This window comes from Chironomus tepperi, unplaced genomic scaffold, assembly GCF_022539635.2.
Source record: "Chironomus tepperi strain 1889 unplaced genomic scaffold, CSIRO-AGI_Ctep_v1 contig_351, whole genome shotgun sequence".
Taxonomy (NCBI): Eukaryota; Metazoa; Arthropoda; class Insecta; order Diptera; family Chironomidae; genus Chironomus; species Chironomus tepperi.
Window position 1 is genome coordinate 528,021 of NW_027226473.1, and position 20,223 is coordinate 548,243.

The 20,223-nt window shown below is 33.8% G+C and overlaps 2 protein-coding genes across 2 annotated transcripts; both read right to left on the reverse strand.

Moving 5' to 3' along the window:
* Positions 1-1,940: 1,940 nt before the first annotated feature.
* On the reverse strand, positions 1,941-5,229 carry LOC139094193 (gustatory receptor for sugar taste 64f-like). The gene is made up of 5 exons (XM_070645168.1): positions 5,133-5,229; positions 3,181-3,346; positions 2,606-3,116; positions 2,180-2,194; positions 1,941-2,113 (listed from the first exon to the last, which is right to left on the reverse strand). Exons 1-5 carry the CDS (start codon positions 5,203-5,205, stop codon positions 2,039-2,041), a joined length of 840 nt encoding a protein of 279 aa, XP_070501269.1. The 5' UTR covers positions 5,206-5,229; the 3' UTR covers positions 1,941-2,038.
* Positions 5,230-12,983: 7,754 nt separating this feature from the next.
* Positions 12,984-14,701, reverse strand: LOC139094194 (gustatory receptor for sugar taste 64b-like). The gene is made up of 4 exons (XM_070645169.1): positions 14,685-14,701; positions 13,337-13,502; positions 13,180-13,269; positions 12,984-13,115 (listed from the first exon to the last, which is right to left on the reverse strand). Exons 1-4 carry the CDS (start codon positions 14,687-14,689, stop codon positions 13,023-13,025), a joined length of 354 nt encoding a protein of 117 aa, XP_070501270.1. The 5' UTR covers positions 14,690-14,701; the 3' UTR covers positions 12,984-13,022.
* Positions 14,702-20,223: the final 5,522 nt, after the last annotated feature.

Consider the following 20,223-nt stretch of genomic DNA (forward strand, 5'->3'; position numbering starts at 1 on the left):
CAATCACAAAAACCCATTATCATAACAATTATCTATGCACAACAAGTCATGCTTTAAACAAAATTCATTAAAAAAATAAACTTTAATTAATCTGTAAAGAAATGCGCAAAAAATCCTTAATTCTTCTCCGAAATCATTCCAATTCAATCTACTTTTACATGAACAACACAACAAGAAGAAGAAAATAACTAAATTGAGGATGAAAAAGCTGACCATTGTGGTCTACATTCATTCCTTTTTTGCCATTCCTCCTTTTTTTTGCTCGGTTTTCCTTATTCCAAAAGATTTTCTTATTCTTCCTTCAATACATTTATCTCATCACATGGTCAGTTGATTTTATTCCATTTACTGCCTATTGTATGTCTCGTATTTAATTCATTGACGTGTTCCAAGTTAAGAGCTTATCTATGTTGATTGTGTTGAGCATTTTAATTTATTGGTTTTATCGATTAATAAGTTAAAATGGGGTTGTGTGATTTCTTTTGGGATGAAGAAATTCCAACAAATCATTGATTTTTGTTGATAATGGGTGGAAGTGATTTTTTGGGGTTATTGACATGAAGGGAAGATAATTTATGGACAATGTTTAGTTGGGTACAACGAATCAGATTTTACAAGTTTTTAAGGAATGAATATACTGTTAACAGACCCGATAAATAAGAATTTCAAGTAACTAAGGTCCTAACTTCGTCAGAAAATTGAATTATGTCCAAAGTATAGCATCGAGTATGAAATTTCATCTTAAAATATCAGAACTAATTAGTATTCAACTTAGGAGTCATCTTATTAAATGCTATAAGTTACTGTGCTTAATTAGTTAACTTAATCTAGAAAACAGTAGTTCCTGAAAGGCCCATGAGCTGGAAAAATCGAAAAATAGTGTCATCGGAACAGTGTGACACTAGCGTCCAACCATCGTCAATTTGGTGCAATTCTACTCACAGTGAGTAGGAAATAAACTGTTCCGAACACTATTTTTCGATTTTTCAAGCTCATGTGCCTTTCAGGAACAACTGTTCACTAGATGAAACCGTGAAGTTAACTAATTAAGCACAGTAGACAGATTCATGACAATAAAAGCATTTTGCCAAGGTTTCAAGCTTCCAAACCAATTGATAAGATAGTAACTTGATAGAACACAGCTAATGCTTCATATCCGGGCTGTTAATCATGCCTGGATGCTGATATCTCACGCTTCAGCTAGATACTTAGTCGATCAAAGTTGAACATCGTTTTTGATTGAACAATTAGGGTCCGTTGACTTAATACCAGAGCTCGAAGTCGATATAGTTGAAGTCGACTCGAGTCTGCTTAATGCGTTACAGAATAACTGACTTTTTTCAAAAATGCACATTTAAATTCTCGGAACTTATTAAATAGAGCCTCACTCAACCTCTTTCACCTCCCCCTACCTTAAAAGTGGAAGGCAAAGGGAGGATAGTTCAATGCAACAACCGAATCATACCTCATCTAAGTCAATTCTAAAAACATCCACTATATCCTTTCTTTTATATAATCAAGAGACTTAAAATTTCCATTTCAATATTGCATACTATTCATTTTAATCATTTCTTAGATTGTGTCAAGATAAAACCCATTCATCATCAGTGAGTGATTCAGCAATAATCAAGATGATGTCTTTCCCTCTGTGATTTTACTTTACATAATAGAGTCGTTGGCATGTTAGGTACTGTAAAAATTATTAAAGTTGTTGAGGATTTAATTATTTGAATTGTTTCTTAATACTGATTTGATGAACCAAGAGAAATTTGACTTAATTATTATTTTGAGTCCATAGCACATCCAGCGCTCATACGTAACCACCAATCGTCCCCAAATGAAGATGAACACACAAAAAAATTAATCATAGATATTTTTAGAGTCGTTAGCTAACATTTTTAATCTCAGAATAATTATAAACTCTTACAAATCAAACATTTATCAGTGATTAAAGCATACTCAATGCTGCACATGAGTCTGTCTCTCAAAAAGCTACAATCTCCCCACATCGAAATCGATATCAATCTGAATTAGAAGCTCAAGTGCATGGATTGTTATCAGACTCTTTCTCTTCTGCTTCGTTAAATTGAACCATAACAAGCACATAAGTGACCTAAAACGAGAGAAAAAAAAATGATTTTAATCTGCGATTGATGAACATTTGCTTGTTTGGTCTTACGACTGTTCCTGAAATCTGTGAGTGTTTGTGAAAAAGTATGAAGAAAAGAAGCTTTAATTGATATTGAATAAGAGATGCTTTGTGCCTTATTTTGGGTGGATATTTGATCAATCGACCTTGTTTCGACCATTGCCATTGCCATTGCTATTACAATGATCCCGAGCAGCACATGACGTTTGCTAGGGCACCGTTAAATTGCCATACTGACGGTAAAACGCAAAGTTCCCATGACAGCACATTACAATGAACCCGAGCAGCACAAGGTAGTTACTAGGGTACCGGAATGTGGTCGTATTCATGACAAAACACAAAGTTGCCATGACAGCACATTAAAGACCGATTCCGACCAATTGTGATGCAAAAATGCGTTTCCCCGAATTGTGCTGCTCGGCAACATCAAATCAAACCACCCAAAATAATACTCACACTGAGAATCAATTTCCTGGTAAGATAGAAAAAATTGAGTCCTGTCAATGCGACTTTACCATTCATCAATTGTTCCGTAAATCGATTCATTGTAATGTCAAAATAGTCGGAATGAATCGACCGCAATGTTTGAAGTGGCTTCAAAGACTCATCATTTATTTCTGACGCAAACAGACACAATGCCAACGTACGAGCAATAAGAAAGATGAGCGAAAACCACAGATAAAGTCCATCCAATATTGACGATTCGGACTTGAAACATCCAAGTAATTGAACGCAAATGAAGTATAAATTGCTGAAAAATGATATTAAAATCGTTCCACCGTTCAGTTGATTTGTACGATCGACCAATTCCACACAGATTTTATATCCGGACCAAATCTCATTCCAGAATTTTGGCGAATGTACGCTTAAATTATTTTCAAGTCGACGATTTATACATGCGAATTTTTCCGTCAATAATACGCTTACGATGATTAAATAAACATCGATAAAATTCCATGCGAATGTGCTGAAACAGAAAGAAAAATTGAAATTTTCGATTCCCTTGAGATTCCCCAAGTTCCTTTACGTACCAAAATAAATTGACAATTTGTGCAAATAAACCCAAATAAATGTTGAATTTAAAACTCGCAAAAAAGTCCGTAAATGATTGTCGAAAGTAAGCTTCTTCAGCTGAATGGACACCCCAGCATGATTTCGAAACGTAAACGCCGGAAGCGATGCCAAGATTATGTTCGACTAAAAATAAGAAGAAGAAGAAAGTGAAACTGATATAAAAATAATGAAAAAAGATGAGAAGTTTTTGTGCTTTATTTTTATCAAGAATAATATTGGATTTGGATGGTGTTGCTTCTCAGTAGATTCATCCATTTGAATGATTTTCATTATTTTGATGAGACTTTTACTTTTTTTTTGGCTTTTATTGCTATTTCTCTAGATAGCAATCGTTTGGATAGCACGTGATGTTAGCGATCTAGGTCGTAGCTTTGGAATGGCAACATTTTAAGGAAGTTTTGAGATTGACTTCGAAATACAATAGAAAGTTGAATAAATTTGTGTAAATGAGGGGACTGGTAGGTAGATTTTGACCACTAGGCACACCTCTGTAAGCTCAGAAGCGATCCCTGAATTTCAGCAACGTCTCCAGATCCATTCATAATTTACATACTTCAATATCAAAACACAATCAATTTTTCACGTAACCTAACATCCAAATAAACCCTCAATACTCAATACCATAACAACAGTTCCAAGAAATTCGAATTTCTCTTTGTCAAGGCTGAATTATATTATTCCTCAGAAAAGGAATACCATTTTTTGGAATGTTCTTTTGCTATACACAAAATTATTAGGAATTGAGGTTTTATCAAAAGAAATATTAAGCACCTTGATGTTGTCATGGCTTTGTACCGCACAGATTTGTAATCAAAGATTGATGTGATTCTTAGTAGAACTAATGTATTGGGAAGAAAATCAATGCTGATATATTCACACCGTACCATTAAAAGTCTCGTTGATATGCCAAGCTACGCTTGGAAATATAGAAATAGAATAGAATATAGAAATTGTAGATATTATTTGGGCAAAATGGATTTGTTCCCAAAGAAAAACGTTTTTGCCCAATATAAAAATCAAGCTCAAGCTGGTAGGCAAAGCTTCGCTTGGCAAATATTTGTGGGATCAAGCTCCAGCGGGTAGATTCTTCTCCCTCTCAAGTATTTCTAACTTAGCCCTGAATCTAGGAGTTTTGTAAGGGTTCTCTAGACCGAGACTAAAAATCATTCTATCGTCAAGTCTAGAGACCGAGATTTTGGGAATTTCCTTGTAGTCTCAGTCTCAGTATGAATAATTTTACAAGGCAGACACTTTGGAAAACCCTAGGTATTGGGTCATGTGTATGCAAATTCACCAGTGCGACAGTAAGACCTCCTTGGCTAAATGGACAGTAAATCGGAAACAATGAAATTCCTTCGAGGATTTGGCTTCAATTTCCACAAGTGGTCAATCTCTCATTGCATAAATTGCTAACGACATTGACACACAAGAGATTGAGACTAGATCGGCAAGTGATTATTTAGTATGAATGAAATCACACTTACGTCATCGTGCCAATCCCGTGACATAAAATACTCTCCCAAAATTACAACAATAAAGGACAGGATGAAACATAAAATACACCTAAAAGTCCCTCTACACTTGCCAAGAAACATAAAGCCAAAATCCTTTCTAATCCACAAAAAAAAAGCAAAAATAAAAAAAAAAATCCACAAGCTTCCCTAATTTAAAGCCTTATAAATTTAAAACATGGATTCATGCCATCCCTTTTTTGTCTCTGCATAATTTATGCCATCATAAAATATCCCATAACATAAGAGAGAGAGTTAAAGAGACGATAAAGTTATTGCTTTATAAGCGACTATTACTGCATCACATTTTTCACAAAGCCATAAGGATGGAAGGAACGAAGCAAACAAACCCTGAATGAATTTATGCACAGCATAGGGGATATCATATGAAAATTTACTTAATGCCAAGAACATAATTACGATGGCAATTTTCCAAATTTTCTTCTGCACTTGTTGATTCTGTTGTTGCATGATGTGAAGCTCGAGAAGCTTCTGTTCGGCACGCTCCCAATGTTTTACGTATTGTGGCCATTTTCTTGCCACAATTGTAAAGTTTAAGTAAACGAGAAAGTTTAAAAATAAAAAGACAAATTTGACTGAAAAAAGATGAGAAATTAGACAATAAATCTGTGGATATACGTCCAAAAATATGATTTTAATTACCAACTTTTGTGTATACAATTTTACTGTTGAGCTGTTTATAAATAGATGTGGAAAACATGAAGATAATACACATTTGAATGACCATTGAATAAATGAACGAGAAGCTTTTTATGTTGAATTTTAAATGTTCTGACGTCAGTTGACGCAAACCACGCACCGGAAAAATTCCAAATACAGTTTGTGATATCAGAATTACTTTTGCGGCCAACAAAAAAAAAGTTTAGAAAAAAAAAGGAAAAGAAAAATTTTTTGTCATGATTGAGGCTGGCCTTTTAATTGACATAGAAATGTTCATTGACATGTAAAAATCAAGCAGATAGAAACACAAAAAATCAATGTTTGACCGATAAGGCAGATAAAATTGACTCGGTCAGGATTAATTTGAATATTTTATGGAATCAAAGGATGGAGATGAAATGAAAAAGATTAGGTTTGATAGAATTGGCACTAGTTGATTGAAATAGGATGAGAATTAAAGCTTGAACTGCAGGTTCTGTCCCTTTCCTCGACAATGCAGTGTTTGATGCTTATTGAGCTTTAGAATCTAATGCAATTCCTAAACAAAGCCGCAAGCTCATTGAGATGTTAGTTCTGCTGATCATTAAGATGAGTGTTTGTTATTTTGTAACCGCCGCTATCGCCAAGTGCTCTGACTTGAGTTAGCCGGATCTGACTAGAAGACTTTCAGCATGTTCACAATGTACCATGAACCGTGATGCGGTTATCACTGAAACAAGGGCTACATCCACTCGGGTATGGAGAAAGAGAAGAATATGGATTTTTACACGAGCATCATAATTGAGGAAGGCTTTGTAATGAAGGTTTTAAGACTCTATTCACATAGAAGTAGCTAATGCCAGACATTTGAATGTTTTATGGAAGTGGCTTCCATTTAGTGTTAATAAAAGCCGTAACGGAGGTCTTTTTTCATTTGTTTCGCTCAGGCATGCTGCAATTGCTAGCAAGAAAAACCAATCTTATTACATTTATTTAGAAAAATTCCAAAAATATCTTAAAATTCTAGATAAGTCATCCAATAAAGGAAAACCAGCAGCACTCAATTTTTTTCCTAAAGCTCATAAACTACGCAATTTTCTCAGAACTAAAATCAATTTTAAAAGTTATTCCACCTCAAGTTATATGGAAATGATACTTACGCTTCCGTGTTATACGATAAAATCCATTTCCAACTAGTAAACTTGATGCTTTGACATTTCCAGTAATTTTTAATTCATCAAGTATAAATTTGGAATCGGATGTGAAAAATTTCGGTTGAAATGGTTTTGGGGAAATCCTAATGAAGAAAATTTTGGAAAAAGTAATTAATAAAATCACAAATTGGATGTTCTTACTTTGAATTTCCAACTGACATTCGTCCGTACCACATGGTTTCCAACTAACTAATGAAATTCCTTGTCATTTTTCCACTTTTTGATGAGCTCGTATGGATAATGCAAAATCATCATTTTATTTATAATATGCAGCATATGGATTGTGATTTTAAATACAATTCAGATACGATCAAAGACAATATGACAAAATGATAAAGTGCCAACAATTTTTCAACACAATGGAAATAAAAAAAAGTTGATGGAAAATGATTATTCACAATTTTGAGCTGTCAAATTAAACTTTTCATGTGAAGCAAAAGTGGCAATCACCATGACATAAGTAATAATTGTTCCAAGTAGCTATGGAGAATAAAGAGCTGAATCATTATTGGCATTTTTTTATTAACTATCGTTGATTATATTGACAAGATGTGAGAATTGAATATGAATTGGGGGCGGAACGGGTTTTCCCTTAATAGGCAAATAACATGCGCTCGAAGGCTTACTTTTCTGACAGTATAGATACTCTGTGATCCATGGAATCTCTAAGATGGCACCTTAAACAATGTCTATTAACAACCTCTCTCGACAGAGCTTGTTCACCTTAAATTTGCCTTAAATTTAATAGAAAGGCATTCTCTTGAGCGAAGCTCTCAGTTGTCTCTGCTCTTGAGGGCACACTCTTTGCCTGTTAGAATACATTACGTAATAAGAGACATAATAAGTGAACGGACCCTAATCGAACTACCTTCATATTCGAACATTTTTGAGAATTCTTACATTTTAAACGCTTTTTATTCATTTTCTCATTTCTATTTTAGCTCATCCTAATCTTAAACTTACGTGCAATATTGATGGTTTTGTGATGTGGATGATGTCATATGTTGATATAGCGACCTTTTCTGATGTTGCGTATTGTTGAAGAAGTTTGATCTATATTAAAATAAAATATATTTTGCTAGCTTTAATCAGTGGTGGGAAACCTTTTATTTTTGCGGCAGATCTTGATGGTAAGCCTAGACAGAAATTACACACGGCATACTGTTCACGGGATCGTGAACTTCTGCGAAGAACTTCTTTCGACGAAAAAATCACTCCTGGCTCATAGAATTTCCAAAAAAGACACTCGAATGAGCTGCGATACACAGATTGCCTACCACTAGCATTAATAGAAATGCGGTTTTGGAGCAAATACTTTTCTGGCTACGCTTTTATTAAAGGTCGTAATTTCAAAATTCTCAAACAAATATTAGATGTGTCGCAAAAGACTTGGCGACATACTAAATCTTAGTTGGCAATTAGCCGACGGCGATTGGCAAAAAACTAGCCCAACACTATCTATGATAGTAGATGTCATTAGCTACAGGCGTACCGATGTTGGAAAGTGTTATCAGACACCGTTGGCTGTTGTTGATTCAAACATGTAAGTGTCAACGTCTGCTCGTGACACCTTTCAAAAGCACATGGACGATAGCCGATAACACATACCTGCTGGCTCTTAAAGAATAAAATATAGCTGTCTATGAAGTCTAGACTGCCAGGAAGCTAGTTTGTTTCAAAGCAATCTCATCTCAATTCGAATAGCCAAAACAACTACCGCAGTCTAGTAAACACACAACTCCTTACCTCATGACAGTAGTAACACGATGGAACATTAGTAAGAATCTTTAAAATATTTCTCGATTCCTCGTAAATCAAAGACGCCATCCAGCACAATGTCAATGTTCTCAACAGCATGTACAAAAATGAGTACCAAAAGTACAGCATCTGAATCAATGATCCACGATGGCTGCAAAAGGAAACAAAAAATTTTAAAATTTTAATCTTAATTCCAAGAAAATAAAAGAGAAACGTGACATATGGAAATTAATATCCAACAAAAAAAGTTACACACGATGCGACATTAAAAATCAGAACAAATGATGCCAAAAAGTAATTTTTTGAGAATAAATTTTAATATATTCCCAGAAACAGAACCATATGCTCTTAAAAGTGCGCAATATTTATAATTTTCATTAATTTTGTTAAGCCATAAAACAATAAAACATTTATCAAGCTATAAAATACAACAAAAATTAAAGCATGATAATGTTAAAATTACTTAAATGCTTCCAACAGTTGATTACAGATAAAATAAAAGTCATTAAAAAGTGACATTATTAGTAGAAATGACAATATTGAATTTGTCTTGCGTATCTTCTCGTGAAACCGCATAAAGTTTAATCGAATTTTACGCCAAAACTTTTCCTGACGATGCTGATGTTGGTTGTTTTTTTTATTTTCGGTGATAGAGATGGAGATAGACGTTTGGTAACAAAATGAAAATGAAAGAGAGAAATGTTGTCAATTTGGTATTAAAGATTTAATGTGATTTGATGAGTTTAAGGAGATTAAAGATTAGTTTTGATGGAAAATTAGGAAATGTCTTTAAAGACAAACTCTTTAAATTGGGATTGAGGGTGTATCCAAGGAGGGAATTTTAACTTTAAAGCCAAACCGCACCATCAAGTAAATGTCAAAAGTGAAATGGAAACTTAAACTTGTTTCATCGTTCTTGGTTGCAATCAACCAGGTAAATGATGCCTAAATGCTCTAAACGCAACATGGCGTAGTATTGTGAGGAACTCAATTAGATGTCAAAACAGAATTTGTACAAGCCATGTGACGTGGCCATCAATAAAGACATTAATAAAGTAATTTTTTAATAGTCTAAGCTTCAAGTCGGAACATAGTTCCTGTTATTAAGTAGGTAAGTACCCCTTACCCACTCAACTCCTTTTAACAGAAAGTTCTTTAATTAAATTGGCTTTTTGGGAAGATATTAAGGAACGTAGCCATTGCTCGTCGACTTTTTTACAATCTTAAGACACATATGGCTTAAATCTGGTTTTATTCTATCGTGGAACCGAATTTTATCCACTTATGCTTTGCGAGTAAGCAATGAAATGACCATTTACCGCATTATAGCTGTTTCTATCGGTTTTATCACTAAATTCTGAATTCTGAGAGGCTTTTGTAGTTTCCTAAATCTACTGCCAATCTACTGTCTATTTTCAAGCGTTTACAACCTTTTTTAGGCTTTTAATTGAACTATAAGACGGATAAAGCTGCTTCCAAATTAAAAAAAAATTGTCAAAAATCTTGCAATTCTCAACAATTTGGTAACGGTCAAAAAATTGGTCGCCTAAATGAACCATGTCCATCCAGGTGGCACTGAAAACAACTGCGAAATGTTTTATAGATTTTCGATTCCTACTTGATCACGCCTGGACGTTAGGGTACGAAAAAGTGATGAAAAAGCCATAAACCTGCCTTGATGATACATTTGATGACAAATAAAGGCATTTACTTGAGAATCGGGTAACGCACTATACAAAAATTATTCACAACTCAATAATTCCGCGCAATTTTAAATCACTTCCGTTACAAGGATCAACTCACCATATATTCCATAGCAACAATTTTCTCATTAAATTTTTTGACTTTATTATAAATCACATAATAGATGACGACAAGAAAGACATTACTAAAACACCATATGATGGATCTATAGAAACGCGTTATAATAAAGAAAGCACCCCAATAATGTGAATATGTAAATACTTTAAAAAATGATGGAATAATTTCACGTGTAAATCCTTCAAATGAGCTTGAATATAAATGGAAGCAACGTGAACTGCTTTCATAATCTGTCGCATACGATAGAATCTCTTCAACGAGTGTCATAATCATGAAGATAATAAGAATGTGAACGGAATTTAATGTCTTACTGTCGACATCGTTAACATGAGTTACATAATAATCAAAGTATATCCATTCACGAAATAATGTCGATAATTTGGATGAAATTTTAAAAATAGAAATGGCAATCAATAAACAGTTGAAATAGCACATGACGATGACAAATTCATCATAAGTAAATTTCCTCTTTGTACTTATCGGGATGACAAAAAGGATGAGTAGCATGACAAGGAACGAGCATTGTACTGTAAAAGTGTAAATATTTTTCAATAAAATACTCAGTAAATTGAATTTGCTTGATGATGATTTTATGCTAAGTACTGGCATTATACCGAAGAATTGTGCAAACACTAGCACTGGATGTAGAGCATCGGAGATGTTCCTGTAGTTTGAGAAAATTGAAATGTACAAACAATTGAAATAAATTTTTGCTGAATAAAGTCAAAAGGAACAAACATTTTCTTCATTGGAACTTCAAAGTGTTTTCTTGATCCGAAAATATTGGAACTACTTATCGTTCACTCACTTGACACAAGAACTTGTTATTTTAGGACTGAACGAAGATTGGGTTAATGTAAGGATTAATATATCAAAATAAATTTGAATATTTTCTTTTTCAGGGGTGTGCAATATATTCATATTTGTTGACATAACCTCAAAATTCCATGGTTTTGTCAACATAACCTCAAAATTCCAATGCCATGTCGGTATAGTCTCAAAATTCCAAATTCAAATTGGTATAACCAAAAATTTCAAAAAAATATCAAAATAGCCTCAAAATTCTAAAATTAAAAGTCGACATAACCGTCGTAGCCGACATAACATCTACTTAACCGTCAAAACTTCAAATTATAATTTATATAACCTCAAAATTTCAAAACAGATTCAGCAATACCTCAAAACTTCAAATTTTTGTCTTCATAACCTCAAAATCCCAAATTCAAGTTGACATAACCTAAAAAAATCGAATTTAAGTCAACATAACCTCAAAATTCCAAATTCATGAAGAAATAACCTCAAAAATTTAAATTCAAGTGGACATAACCTACAAATTTACCTCTTCATAACCTCAAAAATTCAAAATCTAGTCAACATAACCAAAAAATCCCAAATTTCCATCGACATAACCTTCAAAACTCTAAATTCATGTCTATATAACCTCAATATTTTCATCTTATATCACATAACCTCAAAAAATCAATCCAAAACCATCCTAACCTCAATAATTCCAATCAAAACTTTTCAATTCCCAAATAAATCTAAATCCATAAATTTCAAAATTTTCCATCCCCTACACATCATTCTATCAAGAAGGCAACACATGTGAATAAAAACAAAAGGCGACCATGAAAAAGTAAGAAAGTTTCAGTTCCAATGAAAAAGCATAAAAAGTCTGACCTTTAAAACACATTTCATTATCAACTGATTGATCGACATTTTTCGACCATAAAACTTTATTAATTACCATAAAAATGATTAATCGACCATTAATTCATCAAACAGTTTCGTTAATTATTTTTAACATGTTACTTGCTTACTTCCAAGGATCTATTGGCATTTTTATGAGATCCATATTAATTGGGTGATTTATTAAATGAGTTACAAACTTCTGTATGGTTCATATTTCTGAGTAAATTAATTACTCGTGTTTGATGTGACATTTATTGATACATAGGACTCAGTTTAATTGAAATTTGAGTAATGTACATTAAGTTAATTGACATTTTGATTATACAGTTATTAGTATGTGTAAATTGGTCAGTTTTGGGCTTTGCACTCTAAATTAATATAAACATAACCTCAAAATTCCAAATTCTAGTTGGCATAACCTCAAAATTCCAAATTAATATCGACATAACCTCAAAATTTCCAATTTAATTAGACATAACCTCAAAATTCCATATTCATGTAGACACAACCTTAAAATTCCAAGTTAATGTAGACATAACCTTTAAATTTAAAATTTATATAGACATAACCTCAAAATTCCAAATTTAAGTAGACATAATCTCAAAATTTCAAGTTTATCTAGACCTTACCTCAAAATTCCGAATTTTTGTCGACTTAATCTCAAAATTCCGAATTTTTGTCGACTTAATCTCAAAATTCCAATATATAATAACCTCAAAATTTCATATTCATGTAGACATAGCCTCAAAATTCAAAATTCATATAGACATAACCTTGAAAATTCCACATTCATGGAGACATAACCTCAAAATTCTAAATTTATGTAGATATAACCTTAAAATTGGAAATCTATGTAGACATAACTTCAAAATACCAAATGTATATAGACATAACCTCAAAATTCCAAATTCCTTCGCAGATCTCCACTAGACATCTAACAGCTAACCCAGACAACCACTCAAATCCCCAACATATAACACATAATCACAATATTTATGTCTTCTAAAATTGAACATCAAGATATAAATTTGAAAAGAAATCACAGCAAATTCAACCTCAATTTATCGTAACGATTGAAATTGATTGATAATCAAACATTTTCATGCTCTATTCATCGCTTTCCCCTCATACTCCATTCTCTTATCATTTTAAATAATGACAAACATCAGGAAGTCCACCATAGTTGTTCACCTCATCGAGTAGTACAAGCTCATATTTCACAACAGTTCCAATCATCTGAAATAGATTTGTTTATGTTGATAAATTACATATGATTGAGCATATAAGTGAGTCATTTTACAGCTAAAATGAATGTTTTTGTTACAAAAAAGAATCTCCGTCCAGATAGACCAATTGTATTTGATTTGATAGTGTCATTTAAACGTTGGAGCTGTAATTTTGTGGAAGTAAATGAATAATAAGTTAATTAATTAATTATAGGCTTCATTGAAAGTTACATCGCTATTCCATTTGGCTGATGGAATTAATCGAATTAAAGTTTCCGTTTCCTTTGCCGACTCATTAACTTTTGAAGCGCACAGCAGCGATGAGAATGTTCGAATCATCATGAAGAAAAAGGAATACCAGAAGAATGATCTTTCGAAAGTGTATTTTCCGGTGTTGCTGGAAATTAAGTTGAATTTTTTGGTTAATTTCTATGATTTTTCTATGTTTTCTATGATTTCTATGATTTCTATGATTTCTATGATTTCTATGATTTCTATGATTTCTATGATTTCTATGATTTCTATGATTTCTATGATTTCTATGATTTCTATGATTTCTATGATTTCTATGATTTCTATGATTTCTATGATTTCTATGATTTCTATGATTTCTATGATTTCTATGATTTCTATGATTTCTATGATTTCTATGATTTCTATGATTTCTATGATTTCTATTATTATTTCTATGATTTCTTTTATTTCTATGATTTCTATTATTTCTATGATTTCTATGATTTCTATGATTTCTATGAATTTTTGGGGATTTGATCATGTTGGCAGATGGAAGGCGGTTGAAAATTGAAGTTTTTCTTCCAAAAAGGGATAAGGAAGGCTTATTACTCAATCTGCCTTCCCTCTGGATACGCCCATGAGTACTTCAGATACTATGGATTCAACCCCTTTAATTTCTTAGAGATTTGCGATACAAAAAATTAATCTGTGTGAGGATCTCGAGCATTTTACTTTAAAAATGGGCTGAAATCATCCGTCATGATACCTTCACGGCTAGATCTCAACGCTGTGACGTAGAGGCGCCCATGCCTTACTTGGTACTGCTTCGAATTATGGATCGCAATTGAACTATATCAACAACAAACTTAGTAAGTTAGTTCAGGAAAATTGAAATTAAAATTTAATGGAATGGCTTGTTAAGATCTTTATATTGGTGCAATAATCACGATTCATTGCCCTTCTTAGGTGTAATGTCGAGAGTATATTGCGAGTCCTATGTTTTCTCGATTTTCCGGTCCAGGAATATTTTCGGGACTTTCCCGGGAAATCCCGCTTCTGGTCCCGATATTGGGAAAGCATAGCGAGTCCTTGTCATAATCACAATACTCTTTGTAATGGTTTAAAGATCAATTTCTACTAGGAATCGAACCCACGTCTTCACAAAATAGAGAAGTACAGAATTTCAACCTGTTGTCTAACCATTCGGCCACAGAGTCCTTACTCTCGCACTGACAGAATTGCCTTCATATGAATCGAAATTCCCTAAGTTCACTCTACTCAGGCAACATACTATTGAGTCCTATCCCCATTATTTAGTCCCCTCAGTATTCAATCTCATACTCACCCCATCAAACTCTCAAAAACACTCGTACAAAGTGACAATAAATTATGTCCAATTCCAATCAAAATAGCCAGAAAGAACTCATCATCAACAATTTCAACCAAATCAATTAGTGAATAATAATGTTGTCGTATTTCATTCCAAAAATTATCTGGCAACTCAATCCCTTGAGACACAATCAACCGCTGATTAATTTGTATGAATCTCGTGCTTAATCCAATGCTAATGATAACAATTAATAAGTCTATAAAATGCCACGAGAATGTCATTAATATGTTGACCCACTCATAAAGTGGAAATTCGGCAATGTGGTATGGTATCACGTCTGTCAGATGATGTCTGTAGGCGATGAGATAGCTATGGAAAAATTCGGATTCATTGAGATTGCAGTTGTTGATGATGACTTGGTTGTTGTAGAGAACTGTATACATGTAAAGGCTACGGTCAACTGTAAAAAGTGGAAATTTGATTAGAATTAAGGATATTCTGGATTGTCTATGCTTAGTATCCTGAAAATATCGGTTAATTGGTCTATTTATGCCTACAAATATCCATAACTCACTTAATGCCAACAATCCAAACAGTATCGACCACATGACAATTTTCCTTTTCAACGACCATCCATTTATCATGTACGGTGACTTGAGGAACATTTGTTCATGCTCATACCACGATTCCATTATCTGTCTCCATTTCATTGCCAATGTAAAGATGAAAATTGCATTGAATGTTGAAATTAAATAAAATGACAATGTATTGATATAAATCAATGACAATCCATTCTTAAAGCCCATACGAATACATAGAATACATTCGATTGAGGCACATGTGAGAAATGTTAAGCTATAAATCGTTTTAATGGATATCCAACGGAATTGTAAACTTGAAATTGTCTTGCTTGATATATTATCCACTGGTAGAATCCCAAAAAATTGGGATATTTTTAAAATTGGTTTGATTGCATCGTGAAACGATCCCGTGGAGTCACAATACATTTCGTGTATAATTCACATGCACGACTAATTGAATATGATAGGAAAATGTTGTCTGTTTGGTGCATTTTCTGACACATTTTTGCATGCAGATTTATAAATTGTGAAGAGATAATTCAGTTTGGTGTCTTAAATGTGTCCAGTTGTCTGTCTGTTTGTGGATTACTTGGGTAAAGTCTGGTAAAGTCTGGTAAAGTCAAGGTAAAGGCACCACTGTTCAAGTTCTGATATCGGCGTAATGTGGTTTGTGTTTAGAATTTGTTTTAAAACTACTGTACTACCCTTCCTTACCCTCACTGTATTCTATGTGCGCCACTTGGACCGGTTTCTTAACCTGCTCGGGATATGCTGTCCTATACTTGATACTGTTCCCTACTGTTGATAGCCTTCCCTAATCTTGATATCTTACCTTAATCTTGATATCTTACCTTAAACTTGATATCCTACCCTACTCGGGATTCACTACCAAACTTGGGATATTTTACCATACTCGGGATACCCTTCCATACTCATGAGACCCTACCCTACTCGGGATTCCCTTCCATACTCAGAAGACGCTACCCTACTCAGGATACCCTGCCATACTTGAAATACCTTACCTTACTCGGGATACCCTGCCCTACTAGGAATATCCTGCTATAATTTCGATATTCTTCACTACCTGGATAGCCAACTTTCCCCTGGTAGCTAGATAGGATTATTCTTACTACCTGGAATATGATAGCCTAGGACTTGAAAAGTCCTCTTCCCAAGGTAGTGTAAGATAAGATATCCCGTGTAGGTTAAGAAACCGGCCCATACAATTGGTGTTTTTCGAGGATAAATGCAGTTCAGAGTCATATGAATCAAGCCTTAAATAATCTCCAAACGGTACTAACGAGTTAGAATTCGTCGAAAAATTGGAAGCATTTAAAGTTCAAAATTTCCACACCACCAAATGCGCCTTGATTACTGTCCACATGACTACATCAAACACCAACTTATCAATGTCACTCATTCATGACATAAAAGTCAGTCTACAACTGGGAATACAGCATGTGAATAATTGAATTAATTACGGACACTTTTTCCAGTTATCAGCATGTGCGTGCACTTTAGTCGGTCATTCGATTAAACTTCTATCAGCTTTATATTCTCTCCTTGAAAATCACATAGCAGTTCATTTGCCTTATGCTTGATGAAAATGAGATTTTAATGGCTCAATATAAGTTGATTGCTTTTGTGTCGTTGCGTCTGTTTGATGAATGAAGAAGTTCTTCGTGCTTTTGATTCATATTTCAAAAAAGATTTTACAACGTGGGATTTTTCCGAGAATTTTTTGAGAACATTTCTAGATCATCTTGGCTTTTTTGTTAATGTGTATGCTGAACATAAAGCATGTGGGAATTATTTTTAAAGAATTTTTAAACATCGTTAAACGTAAGCATGCGAATAATGATAGATTGATTGTTTTAGATACGAGCTGATATTTATTTTGTATGGGAACATAAAGACGTACGTTATGCTGTTGATCCATGTGTTCTTATAGCTCAATGAAAATTGAAAAATAATTAATTATTTTTTCGAATATTTATGACTTGGCATTTGAATATTTTTGATTGATCAAATATTTGAATGTTATTGGAACTGCTGGAATTGCTGGATTGACAGCGACTATGTTTTAGAGATTTGGATACAATTGTCAGATAAATTCAGATCGTGTTGATAAACATGTCCATTCCGTATTATAGAAAGTCTCGGGGATGAACTAAGCTAAGTGTCGCTCGGCATATGTTTCATATAAAGTCCCATAAGTCTCATGAGTGCTATAGCTGGATGAGTTGGGCAAAATAATCTTGAAATAATTAATAATGTCCTTCATTTATGATGTAAACCATTGGGGTCAATAACTTAGTATGTTTGTGGGAAGGTCATTGAATTTGTGACAATTCATACTCTGCATTAATCACCATGATGGAAGAAATGTGTCTAAACAGCTCGATTTTCACATAATGCAGTAAGTGGACGACAATTCTTGTGAACGGTTCTGTTAAAGCACAATTTTGAAACTAATCAGCAGCATTCACTTACTTACCTACTTAACTACAGCGCAGGTGGGCCCGTTGAACAGAGGGAACGACTTTAGCTGGCTCTATCCTTCGAAATCTTCTGTCAATTCGGAATATTAAGGATTTTAGCGTTCTTTTCTTCACATCCAATCCAGGAACTCTTTGGTCTTCCTCGAGAAAAGTCCATTAATCCTTACAGAATATCAAAACAGCCACAAACTCATCAAAATTGAACTTAGTTTAAAATTTCATTTAAAACCAATTAAATTCCAAAATATCAAATCCAAACCTTAAAGAACACACAATATAAAAAAAAGTCCTTCCAAAAAATCCGATATTTTGCATAAAAATGAAAAGCTTTGCCTTTTGTCTTCTTCCTTATTTAAATGAGAAATAAGAAATGAGAAGAAAAAAAAAATCGATTTGCATGTTTTCTTCAAGATCAGCAATTCCTTGATTCTCATTTCGTTTTCAATGCCATTCGATTTTATTGGAATATATTGAGAATTTTTACGTCTGATTTTCTGGTGATTGTGAATTTTTTTGTATTAAAGTTTAAGGTGAAAAGTTTTTGAATGTAATGAGATGAATTTTAAGGGTAAATGGCTGTTTTGGAGGTTATTTCTCAAAATTAATTCAATAACATTCTGGCAAGGTTTCACGAAGTCTCGGACTCGACAAATTTCCGAGACTGGGACCGAAATCGAGAACTTGACTATCCGGAAGTCTCGAGATCGAGACCTTAACTTTCCGGGAGTCTCGACATCGGGAATCCTTTCACTTTAGTGTTGGAGCCTTCTGCATTTGCGTCGCTCGGGGCTACATACTTGAATGGAATGTGTGAATAAAAAATTAACGATTTCTAAGAATCAAGCCATATAGCACTAGTCTTTTTTGAAATCAAGGTCCCGGGTTCCTATCCCGACATCGAGAAAGCATAAACCGCACAACGTGTGAAAATTGCTTTTCGCCACTTTGTGCTGCTCAGGCTTCTGTAGCTATAATTCCTAAACATCTTACTCCTCCTCCACCAACTTAATTCAATGAAATCCTCAACTTATCTTTCCTAAAACTAATATAATATGAATGTTCATTGCTAAAATGCTACAACATTCATATAGTTTTACAGCACTAAACATTATTATGTTGCCGTCATTGCCAAAATCCAACAGATAGAATATAAAATTTGTAGGAGGTTTTATCACATGATAAAAAAGAGATGTAAATACATAATCTACACATAAATGTTATACAAGGTAGTTGAATTTCTTAAAATTCATCTTAATCCACAAAAAGCCTCAACCGTGTAAAATTGAATCTTCTTCCTGATTATGTCAAAATCCCTAAAGTAATATAATGTAGCAAAGGCACACAAAAATAGAGTAAAATGTAATGAAGCATGATCTTGGTGTGTAAATATAGCAGTAACGTCACATTCTCAAAAATATCATCATGTCATAACATTAATCATGTCAAGTCTAAATTTACATGCATGACAAAATAACTTACGTGCTGTTTTTGTTCATCTTAGTCTGAAAATCCCCGAAAAGCACATGACTTGATAAGTACCGGTTGACTTGGCACTGACCTGAAGCTAGATTTCACCTAATCTACTCTGTACCATGACCAAACCTACCCTGGATCCAAATGCCTTCCGGGACTAATTTTGCTGCTGTGTGGCTGTAAAATTTATCACAAATTGAATTTTAATGATACAGTTACATACTCAACTGTGTATCTACATTGATGTTTGTATTCAATTATAAGTGAGCTGCGAATTTCATTATCCTTCGTTATTCATCACTTGAATACAGCAAATTACCGATTATGTAAATTTACATTGCTTTATGCATACATGTAAGGTGATTTTGGTTTGATTTTGATTGGAAGGTGTTGGGAAATTTTTTTGGGGGGATTTGGGAAGTTTTAGGTATGTTTTCTCGATACCAAGACCAGGATTTTCCGGGAATTCCCGGTCCTGTCCCAATCCAGTCCCGTTTCCGGAAAAGTTTCAGGAACGGGATTTCGAGAAAGCATAATTTTAGGAGATATGTCGGAGATTTTCTTGGTGATCTTTAAAAAATGGATTTATTTAGAAGGTCTGCGAGCTGTATAAGGAACATGTTAGACCAATTGGGATTATTTTCAAAGAATTCTAACCTCAAATACCCAGTTTGGCCCCTCTTTTACACGGTATGCAATAGGTATATCACTGGTACCGTGTTAGAGGTGAGTAGACATGATGAAACAGGAATAACACTTTACCGGACCAGTTTGGTACCTAAGCCGAAAAAGTACCGTATCCTATCATATGAGTCGTTAACTTATTACGTGCTCTTAGTAGGTAGAGTCAAGATTTTGTTACAGTTCAAGAAAATCAAGTTTCAAGTTAAAGACTCCATACCATCTCCATAGAAATCGACCCCTGATTCCGAACCTGCCGTCAAGTTGCTGAAAACGCAGCAAAATATGTATTCGTCATCGCAGGGCCCAATCGGTGAC